Below are 11,814 nucleotides of genomic sequence, written 5' to 3' on the forward strand. Positions count from 1 at the left end.
CAGGCTGAATATATACATTCTTATGTATCAAATTTTTTTTTTCTTGGTGGCAGAGACAGAGTCGGAGAGAGGGACAGATAGGGACAGACAGACAGGAAGGGAGAGATGAGAAACATCAATTCTTCGTTGCGGCTCCTTAGTTGTTCATTGATTGATTTCTTATATGTGCCTTGTATCAATTTTTTTTTTTTTTTTTTTTTTTTTCTGAAGCTGGAAACGGGAGAGACAGACTCCCGCATGCGCCCGACCGGGATGCACCCGGCACGCCCACCAGGGGGCGACGCTCTGCCCACCAGGGGGCGATGCTCTGCCCCTCTGGGGCGTCGCTCTGTGGCGACCAGAGCCACTCTAGCGCCTGGGGCAGAGGCCAAGGAGCCATCCCCCAGCGCCCGGGCCATCTTTGCTGCAATGGAGCCTCCCTGCGGGAGGGGAAGAGAGAGACAGAGAGGAAGGAAAGGGGGAGGGGTGGAGAAGCAGATGGGCCCTTCTCCTGTGTGCCCTGGCCGGGAATCGAACCTGGGACTTCTGCACGCCAGGCCGACGCTCTACCACTGAGCCAACCAGCCAGGGCTTGTATCAATTTTTAAACAAACCAACAATTAATAGGAAAATATACAAAGGATGTGAAAAGTCAGTTCTCAGAAAAGGAAATGCAAATTGCTCTCACACGTGTTTTTTTAAAAAAGTGCTGTACCACTCTTAACTAGAGAAATGCAAATTAAAACTGCCGGAGAACTTGGTTTCTAAATACCATTTTTCAATAAGAAGCACGGAGTTTCTTGGAGAATTAGCCTAATAATATAAGGCTGGGATGGAGAGAATACAAAAATGAAGCTGAAGCATCTTATAAATCAGAAAATAAGGAAATGTGGTGGGGGGGGAGGGGGAGGTGGGGAATGGGGGCAGGTTAGGTACACGGGAGCCCACCTAATGGCCAAAGTTGGAACAGCAACCAATAAAATGAAGTCCAATGGTAGTTAATTATAACCCCATGAATAAAATAAATCAATCAGTGGGGGGTAATGGAAAATATTCCCTACACAAGATACATGAAAGGAATAGAGCCACCATTCTCTGTTCCACAGCAGACATTTCTTCGTGTCATGTCCCGGGTGGGGGCTGGTCCCCAGGGAGCCCCCAGCCTGTGATGGGATGGACAGGGGTCCTGATTGTGCAGCCACCTCAAGCAAGGTCGCCCACAGGGTTCTCCTTGCTCCCTCCCTGAGCCCTCTCAGCCACTCCGGTCTGTCATCATATTTTATTTTGGAGATCATTTCAGTAAATTGAAATATAAGTTATATGAAATAAAACGCACCCATGTTAAATGTACAGTTTGATGTGTTTTGATAAATGTAATTTCCCATGTAACCACAACCCCAGTAAAAATAAAGAATATTTCCAGCACTCCAAAAAGTTTCTTCCTACCCCACCCCTCATGATCACCACTGATCTGACTTCTGTCACCATACCTTAGTGTCACCTATTCTAGAATTTCATAAAAATGGAATCATGCCTGACCTGTGGTGGCGCAGTGGATCAAGCATCGACCTGGAATGCTGAGGTCGCTGGTTCAAAACCCTGGGCTTGGCCCTGGCCGGTTGGCTCAGCGGTAGAGCGTCGGCCTGGCGTGCGGGGGACCCGAGTTCGATTCCCAGCCAGGGCACATAGGAGAAGCACCCATTTGCTTCTCCACCCCCACCCCCTCCTTCCTCTCTGTCTCTCTCTTCCCCTCCTGCAGCCAAGGCTCCATTGGAGCAAAGATGGCCCGGGCGCTGGGGATGGCTCCTTGGCCTCTGCCCCAGGCGCTAGAGTGGCTCTGGTCCCGGCACAGCGACGCCCCCTGGTGGGCGTGCCGGGTGGATCCCGGTCAGGCGCATGCGGGAGTCTGTCTGACTGTCTCTCCCCGTTTCCAACTTCAGAAAAATACAAAAAAAAAAAAACCAAAAAAAAAAAAAAATCCTGAGCTTGCCTAATCAAGGCACATAGGGAGTTGATGCTTCCTGCTCCTCCTCCCCTTCTCTCTCTCTTTCTCTCTCTCTTCTCTAAAATGAATAAATAAATAAATAAATAAAAATAAATAAATAAATTTCACCCATAAAAAGGAATCATATAGTATGGATGCTTCTGAGTCTGGCTCATTTCATTCAACTACATGTCTGCAAAATACATCCCAATAGTTGCATTTATCAATGATTTCTGCCTTTTCATTGCTGAGAAGCTTTCCCTTGTATGGATGTCGTACAGTTAGTTTATCGCTTCCCCTTTTGATGAACCACTGGCAGGTTTCCACATTACTCTTGGAAATAGAGCTGTGAACATTGGTGTACAAGCCTTTGTATCGATAGACTTGTGCTTTTATTTCTCTGGGGTAAATACCTACAAATAAAATGGGTGGTTCATACAGTAGGGTTCTGTTTAACTTTTTAAAGAACGGCTACCTTGTCTTCCAAAGTGGCCATGACAGTTTCCACCCCATCATCAGTGTATGAGAGTTCCATCTGCTACACATTCTCACCAGAACTTAAATAGTAACGTCCCTTTTTATTAAGCCATTTTAATAGGTTGTAGAGTAATATCTCATTGTGCCTTTAATTTGCATTTCTACATGTCATGATGTTGAGCATCTTTTCATCTTACTGGATGCTCATACATTGTTGTTCAACTGTCTCTGTTCAAATCTTTGGCCCCTTTTTTAAATTGGGTTGTTTTCTTATGTTGAGTTGCAATTTCGAGCCATGTTTTAATTAACACACATTAGGAACAAGTGGTCCACATTCTAACCCCCACCTGGTCTCCTCCCAGGGAGTTTGGGGTAAATCCCAAACAGCAGGCCCTGGGCCTCCACAATCTCTCTCCTCCTGGTGGCACCTAGCTCAGTCCTTTCTTCCACACAGGCTGCCTGGCTGCCCTCTGAACCTGTCAGACATCTATTACCAGCAATCATCTTATTCAGGATTCTCTGGAAACATTTAGAGTTAGCCCACACCCACAAAATAAGCTTCCTTGCATCTTGGGCTTCTAGCTCTGCTGTTAAATAATGAGTAAATTATAAATTTAATATAATTAAATAAATGAGTAAATGAATGCCTCTTACCTCGCTAGAGAGGTTGGTGAAGGCTTCTCTGCGGAAGTGGTGCTGCGTTATGATCACAGAAGATTCAAGAGGAATTCATCAGATAACAAGGTGGAAAAAGAGCACACAGCATGTGCAAAGCCCAGTTGCAGGAGGAAGTCTGGTTTGTTTAAAAAACGGTGAGAAGGCAGATGAGTGGGAGAGACAGGGAGGAGAGGGCAGCAAGGGACTACGTGTTGCCCCAAGACCCTGAGCAAGATGGGAAGCTCCCAAGGGTTTCTGGGTGAAGGAATGAGGGTGACCATGTTTGAGGATTTAAACATCCCTCTGGCTGCCAAGGAAGCAGAGTTCTGCTTCCTCAGAACAGTGCAGGGAGGAGAGAGGAGTGGCCTGGGATCTAGTGGAGGCTGATGTAATGGTGAGAAGTGGACAGGGACCAAAGAAAGTTTAGGAAGTGAAGAGGAGGTGTGGCCTTCGTGGTGAGGGTGAGGGTGAGGGTGAGGGTGAGGGTGAGGGAGAGGGAGGAGGTCAAGGACAACCCCTGGGACTCTGGCTCTTGGGCTGGTAGTATGGACGGCAGTGCCCCTCGCAGAGGCCCAGGCGCAGCGGGAATGTCATGTGCCTTTAACATTGTCTTGATCACCACTGAACTCCTGACGCCCCGAACACGTGCGTGCGCATGGGTGTGTGTGTATGCTGTGTATGGGCTATGAAGGGTGCGTTTGGGGGCCTCCCTGGAGTAAATGGGTACGGGCGGGTGGGGCGGAGGCAGAGTGGTGTGGGGAGCAGACGGCTCTGTCGAAGCCGCTGAAGGACTAGAGGAGTCTTGCTGATGGACGCCGAGGGTCCTAGGTCCGGACCTGTGCTTGGGCATAAAGCCAGACGGGGACAGAGTGCAGACAACCCTTTCAGGGCTGGGAGAGACGGGTGGGAGCTCCGACAGGGTGTTCAAGGGCGGCAAATGAAGGTCTGGAGCGTCCAGAAAAGGTGAGAGGTGAATGTGACGGGTATGAGGAAGTCTCAGGCCAGGGTAGCTGGGGTCCGAGGGAGGAAGGGAGGAGAAGGAATGAGGGCGGAAGAGGGGAAGGGAGGTGGGAGCGGAGGAGGGGGCAGGAGGGGAGGCGGGCCGGGGGCGGGGCGGCGGGGATGCGCCCCTGCGCGGAGCTCGCTCAGCCTTTCTCTCCTTCCGCACCGCCTGGGTTTCCGCTTCCCTCCTGGGCGCCGGGGTTTAGGGAGCAGGGCCGAGTCTCGTCCGTGCCTCCGCCGCCATGTGGCCCCCAGACGCGGACCCCGACCCGGACCCCGAGACCCCCGGCCGCGCCCTGCCCGGTGCGACCGCGCCCGGGCTCCGCGCCCTCCTGCCGGCGCGCGCCTTCCTCTGCTCGCTGAAAGGCCGCCTCCTGCTGGCGGAGTCGGTAAGTGCGGCCCCCCACGCCCCGGACCCTCGCGGGGCGGGTGCCGTCGTCTGAACGCGCCCCGGGGACCCATCTCGGAGCCCCGTAAGGCTGGGCAAACTTGCCCACGTTTCAGACGGACTCGCTGAAGCTCAGGGTGCGGGTCACAGGCTAGACGGGGCCCCAACCGGGTCTTCAACACGCGAGTGCAAAACTAGGGGCCGTAGGGGAATCGAAAGGGAGGTCCCGCGACGCGGCCCCGGGCCTCTGGAAGCGCAGCACGACGCGGTGTGACCTCGGGTGCCTCTGCCCTCTCTGAGCCCCGGGAGGAATCAGCTCACTCAGCCCTTCGCGACCGCCGGATCCGGGAGCCCTTGCCCACTTTCCTGGGCGCAGGGAGGGCCAGCCGGGTCTCGAGCTGCGGGCGGAGGCCGGAATGGAGTCCAGCCAGATAGCTGGGATGGAGACCCCCCGGGATTGGGTGAGGCCTCAGCAGCACTTTGGGGGCTCGCAGGCTGAGGGGCGGGGTCCGGAGCCCAGTGGGGTGACTTCATCCCCCTCCTCCCCTTCCTGGCCTGGATCCTGCCGCCCCGCCCCGCCCCGCTGAACTGCTTCTTCCTTCCCGCCCCCCCCCCCCCAATCCCCGCATGTCAGGCCTTTGTCCTCGGGACACTTCGAAAACTCCCACACTGTCCTCTTTTGGGGCGGGGGCTGGTCTGGATCTCCATGGAGGGAGGGAGAGGAAGAGGCCAGGCCGAGATGACGGGTGTGGGAGGAGCACTTACTATTTAGATCCCCAGCAACCTGACAGCCCCTGTCTTTACTCCCACTTTGCAGACAAGAAAGCTGAGGCCAGAGAATCTAGAGGTTTTGACAGGTGGATCAGATGATGGCCAGGTGACAGCAAGGACTGAGGAGAATGGGGGTCAGAGGAAGGTTCTGCCTCGACCTCAGGAGGCAGTCCGTGATCCTATCACCTCTTCTGCACCTGGGGTCAGCCCAGATATCACCAGCCCAGTACCTGCCCAACTCCCAAATGAGGCGCCAGGGCCCAGGACCCACAGCCCTCACTTCCAGGGCTTGCCGTCTGGTTGGCCACCCCAGCCCTACCCAAGAGATTGATGGGAGCTGCTTTTGGGGAGAAACCTTGCATCCACCGTCCACTGAGGGGATCCCAAATCTACCACACTCAGGAGCCCCTCATAGGTCAAGGGGTAGCTGGCCAGAGTATAGAGGCTGGGGCATAGCTGGGTGGCAGGAATCTCAGTCTGGGAGTATGAGGACTGGGGAGGAAGGAATTGTGGGCACTGAAGTCCAGGTCACTCCTATAGTCACCTCTGGTCTGTCCCCAGGACCAACCATGGGAGGCTGGCATGCATGGGAAGGGAGAGAAAGTGGCTATCAGGAATCCAGGAATATCCTGGCCGGTTGGCTCAGCGGTAGAGCATCGGCCTGGCGTGCGGGGGACCCGGGTTCGATTCCCGGCCAGGGCACATAAGAGAAGCGCCCATTTGCTTCTCCACCACCACCCCCTCCTTTCTCTCTGTCTCTCTCTTCCCCTCCCGCAGCCAAGGCTCCATTGGAGTAAAGATGGCCCGGGCGCTGGGGATGGCTCCTTGGCCTCTGCCCCAGGCACTAGAGTGGCTCTGGCGCGGCAGAGCGACGCCCCAGAGGGGCAGAGCTTCGCCCCTGGTGGGCGGGCCAGGTGTATCCCGGTAGGGCGCATGCGGGAGTCTGTCTGACTGTCTCCTCATTTCCAGCTTCAGGGAAAAAAAAAAAAAAGGAATCCAGGAATAGAGAAACAAGAATCAAGAGGGGGATCCCCAGGATCAGGCATTGGGGGGCTGGGGAACAGGAAGACGAAGGACCTAAGAACCCACAAACAGCCCATAGCAGAGTAAGCACATCAGGTGATGTGGACAGGCCAGGGTCCCATGCCTTGCCTTCTTGGGAGGCCCTAGCAGACTCTCAGCTGCCTCTGTGCCATAGTTTCCATCTGTTCAAGTTGAACTCAGCTATCCCCATGGCCATGATCAGGACAGCTGTGGTGCCCTGGGGACTCCCTGGGATCTGTAGCTTTTTGTCTGAAGCAGCCACAGTACTTCCTGTAGGGCATCCGGGTATCCCTATGGGGCCCTCTGGGCCTCACTCTGAGCTACTCAGCCATGGACATGTTCAAAACCAGACGCAGTGACAGAAACCAGGGCAAATAAAAGCCTGCGCCCACAGGGCAGGGCTGCTTAAGAACACCATCTGTGGGGTCAAGCCAGCCCTGGGTTCAAATTCAGTGCCCTCTTATTAGCTGCATGATACTGAGCAATCACCTCACCTCTCTGAACCTCAGTCTTCTCATCTGTAAAGTGGGCTGTGAGCAGCACCTGGCACATGGGTTGGTTGTGAGGATCCCAGGAGATCCTACAAGCCTCAGCGGGCACTGGACTAGTGCACAGTCTCATGGTCTGCTCTGCAGCACACACAATCTGCAGAACTGACTGGAGGCCCCGGCGTGTGCCAGCATCAGCTCCCACACACAGTGTATGGACAGGGCTGCAGAGAACATTTTCATTCCTGTAGTTCCTCAGTGCAGCTCGCCCAAAGACCAGCAGGGCCTGAGGCGGCAGAGTCAACACTCCTCTCCTGGATGTTTATTTCTTATTACTAAAGTTGCAAATCTGTTAATAAACCACAAGAGTTATACTGTTAACCATATACCCACCACCTAGATTGTACAGGTGTTAACATGTTGGTATATTTACTTTATCACATATCTCTACATCCGTCTGTCCATCAATCCATTTTATTTTTCCATGCATTTACAGTAAATTGCAGGCGTCAGAACATTTCAACTCTGAACTCTTCAGCGTCCATATCCTTTACTAAATTTAAGATTAGATTTATTTATTGTTTTTCAGGTAAAGATCACATTCAGTGAAAAGTACAAATCTTGTGTGTTGGGAGTGATTTTTTGAATTTGGTTCCTGCTTAGTGGGCTGCCTTTGAGATTGCTTAGGTTTGATTAGCCCGTTAGACATTATCTGAGTTAGGTTGATTTTGCCATAGAACCTGCTGGTGTGGGGGTGAGTAGCCCCAGAGGGTGGCCTCCTGGGAGACCAGACACACGTGGGAGGCTGGGACTTCCTGCTTGGGTCCTGGCCTGGTATCAGGAGTCAGGGCTATGCCCAGAAACACATAAGGGCAACATGGGTGTGGGTCTGGGTCCCATGACCAGGTTCTAATCCTGGCAGCTGCAGAACTGAGAGCAGGTTGCTTCCTGTACTGGAGCCTCCTCTATTCCTGACTGCAGGGTGGCTCAGGGGGCATTGGGTAAGGGGTTGTGCAAGGGCTCTGACTTCTTCTCCCCCCCCCACCTAGGGTCTCTCCTTCATCACCTTTGTCTGCTATGTGGCGTCCTCAGCATCTGCCTTCCTCACCGCGCCCCTGCTGGAGTTCCTGCTGGCCCTCTTCTTCCTCTTTGCAGATGCCATGCAGTTGAATGACAAGTGGCAGGGCTTGTGCTGGCCCATGATGGTGAGGGCTGGGGCCCCGAGAGGAAGCGGCTGGCCGGCCATGACAGAGAGTCGTGCATTTAGGCCCTGCCCTTTCCTCAGTGCACTGGAAGGGCTGTCTGCCCTTGTTTGGAGCCAGGCAGACAGACCTGGCTTGGATGATCTGGGTCCCACCGGTCAGCAGCCCTGTGACCCAGATCGTAGCCTCCCGGTTCCTCGGTGAGGGAGGAAATCCCAGACTGCATTCTTGCCTGTGACCACCAGGTGGTGCTGGTGCTCCCAGCTGGGCTTGTCGGAATGAGTCTCAGCCACAGGAATTCAAGCGATTTCCATATGAGCAGGGCAGGTTAACTGAGGACTTGCAGGGCTTACCCAGACCCCCAGCCCTCTGGCAACTCCTTTATCACCTGGGAGAGCCCAGAGCCCTATCTCAGACGTTGCTGAATGAAATGGGTCAGAGAGAAGGGACAGCAAACTTACACTTGAACCTTGATCTCTTCGTGACTTCAGACCCAGCATTCTTCCTGATGGGATGCAGCCTCTGTGTACCCATTTTAGAGACAAGTAAACAGAAACCATAATGCATAAATGGATCTGCAACAAGTATGTGGCAAAGGGAGACCCAGGGCCAGAACCCCACAGGGCAAGCTGGCCCATACCCTGTCGCCCACTAGGCAGAGGACAGTAGCCGAGCTGGACCAGGGACAGGGCAGTCTCAGCTACTGGCAGCTCTCAAGGGGCACCTGAGCAGGGGGAGGAGTTGGGAGGAGGGGATAGGGTTGGAGACCCCCAGTTGCTAGACTGGAACCAGGCATGTATCCAGGCCGCCAGGCCCACCTTCCTCTGGGAACAGTGGGATTCTAGCTCTGTTTCTGCCGCCTGGTGCCCTGCTGTGCCCCACTCCAGGAGCTCAGGGCAGTATGACCATGCTCCTCTCTCCCAGGACTTCCTACGCTGTGTCACAGCAGCCCTCATCTACTTTGCCATCTCCATCACTGCAGTCGCCAAATACTCAGATGGGGCTTCCAAAGCAGCCGGGGTGAGTAGCTCCAGTACCCTGGGATACCCCCCTCAAGTTCATCCCCCCTCCTCCAGCCCCAGATGCCCCTGGGACACCCACCTAGCATCTGGGGCACACTCTTTCCCTGCTTAGGCCCCTGAAGTCCTCTCACTAGAGATCTACTCTGCCCCAAGTTTTGAAAGGCTGTTTGCCAGCCAAGTTAACCGCTCATTTTCCCATTTGTCATTAATGGGAAGGGCCTGTGCCTGCCAACCTGAGCTGCTTATCCAAGCAGATAAAAAACAGGCAGTGAGGCTGGGGTGGCTGCTTTGTGGGCTCCTGGATCAGGGACTCCCAGCTCCTAATGACATCTGTCATTCACCCTGTCCCTTGCATCCCACAGGTATTTGGCTTCTTTGCCACCATTGTGTTTGCAATTGACTTCTACCTGATCTTTAACGACATGATCAAATTCCTCAAACAAGGGGGCTCTGCAGATGAGACCACAGCCAACAAGGAGGAAGGTGGGTGGCCACCCTGCAGGTTTCCACCCAGAGCCTGGCTGATAACCCAGGACAGTAGGGGCAGGGCCCTGCTCTCCCCTAAGGACACGTGGCTGGTTTGAGGCTAGAGTAGGGGCATTTCCTCTCTCCCCATGGGCAGGAAGTATTTTCACAACCTGGATCTCACATCCCTTCAGGCAGCACTGATCATAGAGCCCATCCTTTCGGAGCACCGGTGCCCCAGGGCCTCAGCCTTTCCAGGAAGAGCAAGCTGAGGGCGTGCTTGGCACCTCCATCCCAGTGAAACGTCCCTGACGAGCCCCAGGGCAGCCAGTCAGTCGCTTCAATTCCTGGGCACTGTCCACTGGGCTGCAGAGTGGCCACTGGCCCCTGCAGCCAGCACCCCCTGCAGGCTGGCCTGCCCAGGGCTTAAGGGCCAGAGAACCAAGCTCTCCTTCTCACCCACGGTGCCCAGGCAAGCCCAGGCTTGTTCTGCTTTCACACCCAACGAGAGTACAACAGACATTCTGGGCCCTCCGACCGCCCTTCAGCTCAGAATGGTGGTTGTGCCATAAAGGACTGGGGCAATTGAAACTATAAAATAGCCAAAAAGAGGATTCCTGGTTTTTTAGTATAATTGAGTTTCCTGGACAAGAAAGTAGTTCTCCCACATTGTCCTGCTAAATTGCGGGGTAAGGTTGGGATAGTGGTACAGATGTACCGCCCTGACACTCCAGGTGAGAACAGCTCAGGAAGACGGGGGGCTGTGAAGCTCAGGGAAAGGGCATGTGGGCTCCCGCCTCCATTTGGCTGCATCACGGAGGTGAAGCAGCTACCTGTGGGGGGTCCCCGGCCTTCATGCCAAGCAGACCCCACCAACAGCACCATCGGCTGCAGGAGGCCCCTGAGCCCAGGGCTCCGGCCGGTGGTCTGGCTCTCCCTCCCCAGAGATGGCTTCCAGGCACCACCAGCCAGGAAATTCCTGCCAAGCCTCCTCTTTGCTTTCCTTGCAGAAGAGAATTCGGACTCTGACTCTGACTGAAGGGCGACCCGAGCCACGTGGGCCTTCACTCTTGCACTTCTGACTGCTGGCCGGAGCGAGGCCTGGGACCAGGTGTGTTGGGAGGGAGGCTGTGACTCGCAAGCAGCAGGAGTTGCTGATGGAGCAGGCCTCCTCACAACCCCGAGGTGATGTTTCTGAGCCCAGCACTCTCCTCGGTTCCCCTCGGCTTAGCACATCTAACCACTCTGCACAGGCGGGCATCGTGAACACTCCGCCACTCCTCTTTCTGTTCCATAGACCTTAAGCCCTTTAACCTCTCTGCCAAAAACCAGCACAAAGGAACAAAGCAGACAGAGCCTTGTTAGCCCCATCACAGGAATAGTACTTGTCAAGGGGGGTGGGAAGGGTAACAAGGTGATGGACAAGCAAGACAGAAACCATCCAGGGGCCCACTGCCAAGCCCCCAGGCCCTGGTGACTTCTATCTACATTTGGTGCCCCTGCTCGTGCCAGGCACTTGGTCAAGAATGATCCTTCTAAGATTCTTTGGTTCCAGGAGCACCACTTCCCTCTTCATTCTTTAAGCAAGGAGAAAGCTGACCTTTGCCATAGCTCAGTGCCCTTACCTGATACCTCACGCCCTTAGAACCGTGTCTTCTTCAGGGGACGTGACTACTCTGCGTCGAAGACGGTTTCAAAGAAAAGCTTGTAAAGTAGCTTACCAGGTCCAAATGATCAAGGGAACCAAACGATGAAGTTGCAGCGACAGCGTCCTGGGCAGCTGGGCAGGCCCAGCCAGAGCCTCTCTTTCCCTGGAGATCCGCCAGCGGGCGACAGGCTCTTGAGCGCTCAGGATGCTGTGCTTCTAGACACGAGGGCAGGTTTCCTGACCCCCTTGTGAGAGGTAAAATGTGCCTTCTCTGTTCACCTAAGGACCTATGCTGTATGTATATATATATATATATATATCTTCAGTGGGATTTTATACCTTTATATAATTTTTTTACACAAAAGCAGCTTCTTAAATAGCATTTCCTGTAACCCAAGAGGACCTTGTGAAATGAGCCAGAATTCTGGACCCATTTTGGGGCATTTGTAACTTTTGTTCTTCTCTTGCATGTGAATCTCCTACCCTGAAAAAAGCCATAATGAATTAAACCAGCCTGACTACCTGCTTGGAGTGTGTTTGAAAAAACCTTCACCACCCAGAGTGATGCTGTCCAGCATCACTCGTCAACCCAGACTGGTCACACAGATGGGGTGACTCCTGACAGCGCCAGGCTTCAGCAGCCATATACACACACTTGGTCCACGCAAAACCCCCACTGAGTGTCTC

General features: G+C 54.1%; 1 protein-coding gene across 2 annotated transcripts; it reads left to right on the forward strand.

Annotated features, from left to right (window-relative positions):
• The first annotated feature begins 3,834 nt into the window (after window positions 1–3,834).
• Window positions 3,835–11,652, forward strand: CMTM3 (CKLF like MARVEL transmembrane domain containing 3). 2 transcript variants are annotated; one of them, XM_066243816.1, is made up of 6 exons: window positions 3,835–4,060; window positions 4,306–4,488; window positions 7,840–7,995; window positions 8,917–9,012; window positions 9,377–9,497; window positions 10,490–11,652. In XM_066243816.1, the coding sequence occupies exons 2-6, from the start codon at window positions 4,342–4,344 to the stop codon at window positions 10,516–10,518; spliced, it is 549 nt and encodes a 182-aa protein (XP_066099913.1). In that variant the 5' UTR covers window positions 3,835–4,060; window positions 4,306–4,341; the 3' UTR covers window positions 10,519–11,652. The 2 variants fall into 2 exon arrangements, with proteins under 2 accessions (XP_066099913.1, XP_066099912.1); XM_066243815.1 differs by lacking the exon at window positions 3,835–4,060 and having other exon boundaries at window positions 4,219–4,488.
• Window positions 11,653–11,814: the final 162 nt, after the last annotated feature.

Source organism: Saccopteryx bilineata, chromosome 9, assembly GCF_036850765.1.
Source record: "Saccopteryx bilineata isolate mSacBil1 chromosome 9, mSacBil1_pri_phased_curated, whole genome shotgun sequence".
Taxonomy (NCBI): Eukaryota; Metazoa; Chordata; class Mammalia; order Chiroptera; family Emballonuridae; genus Saccopteryx; species Saccopteryx bilineata.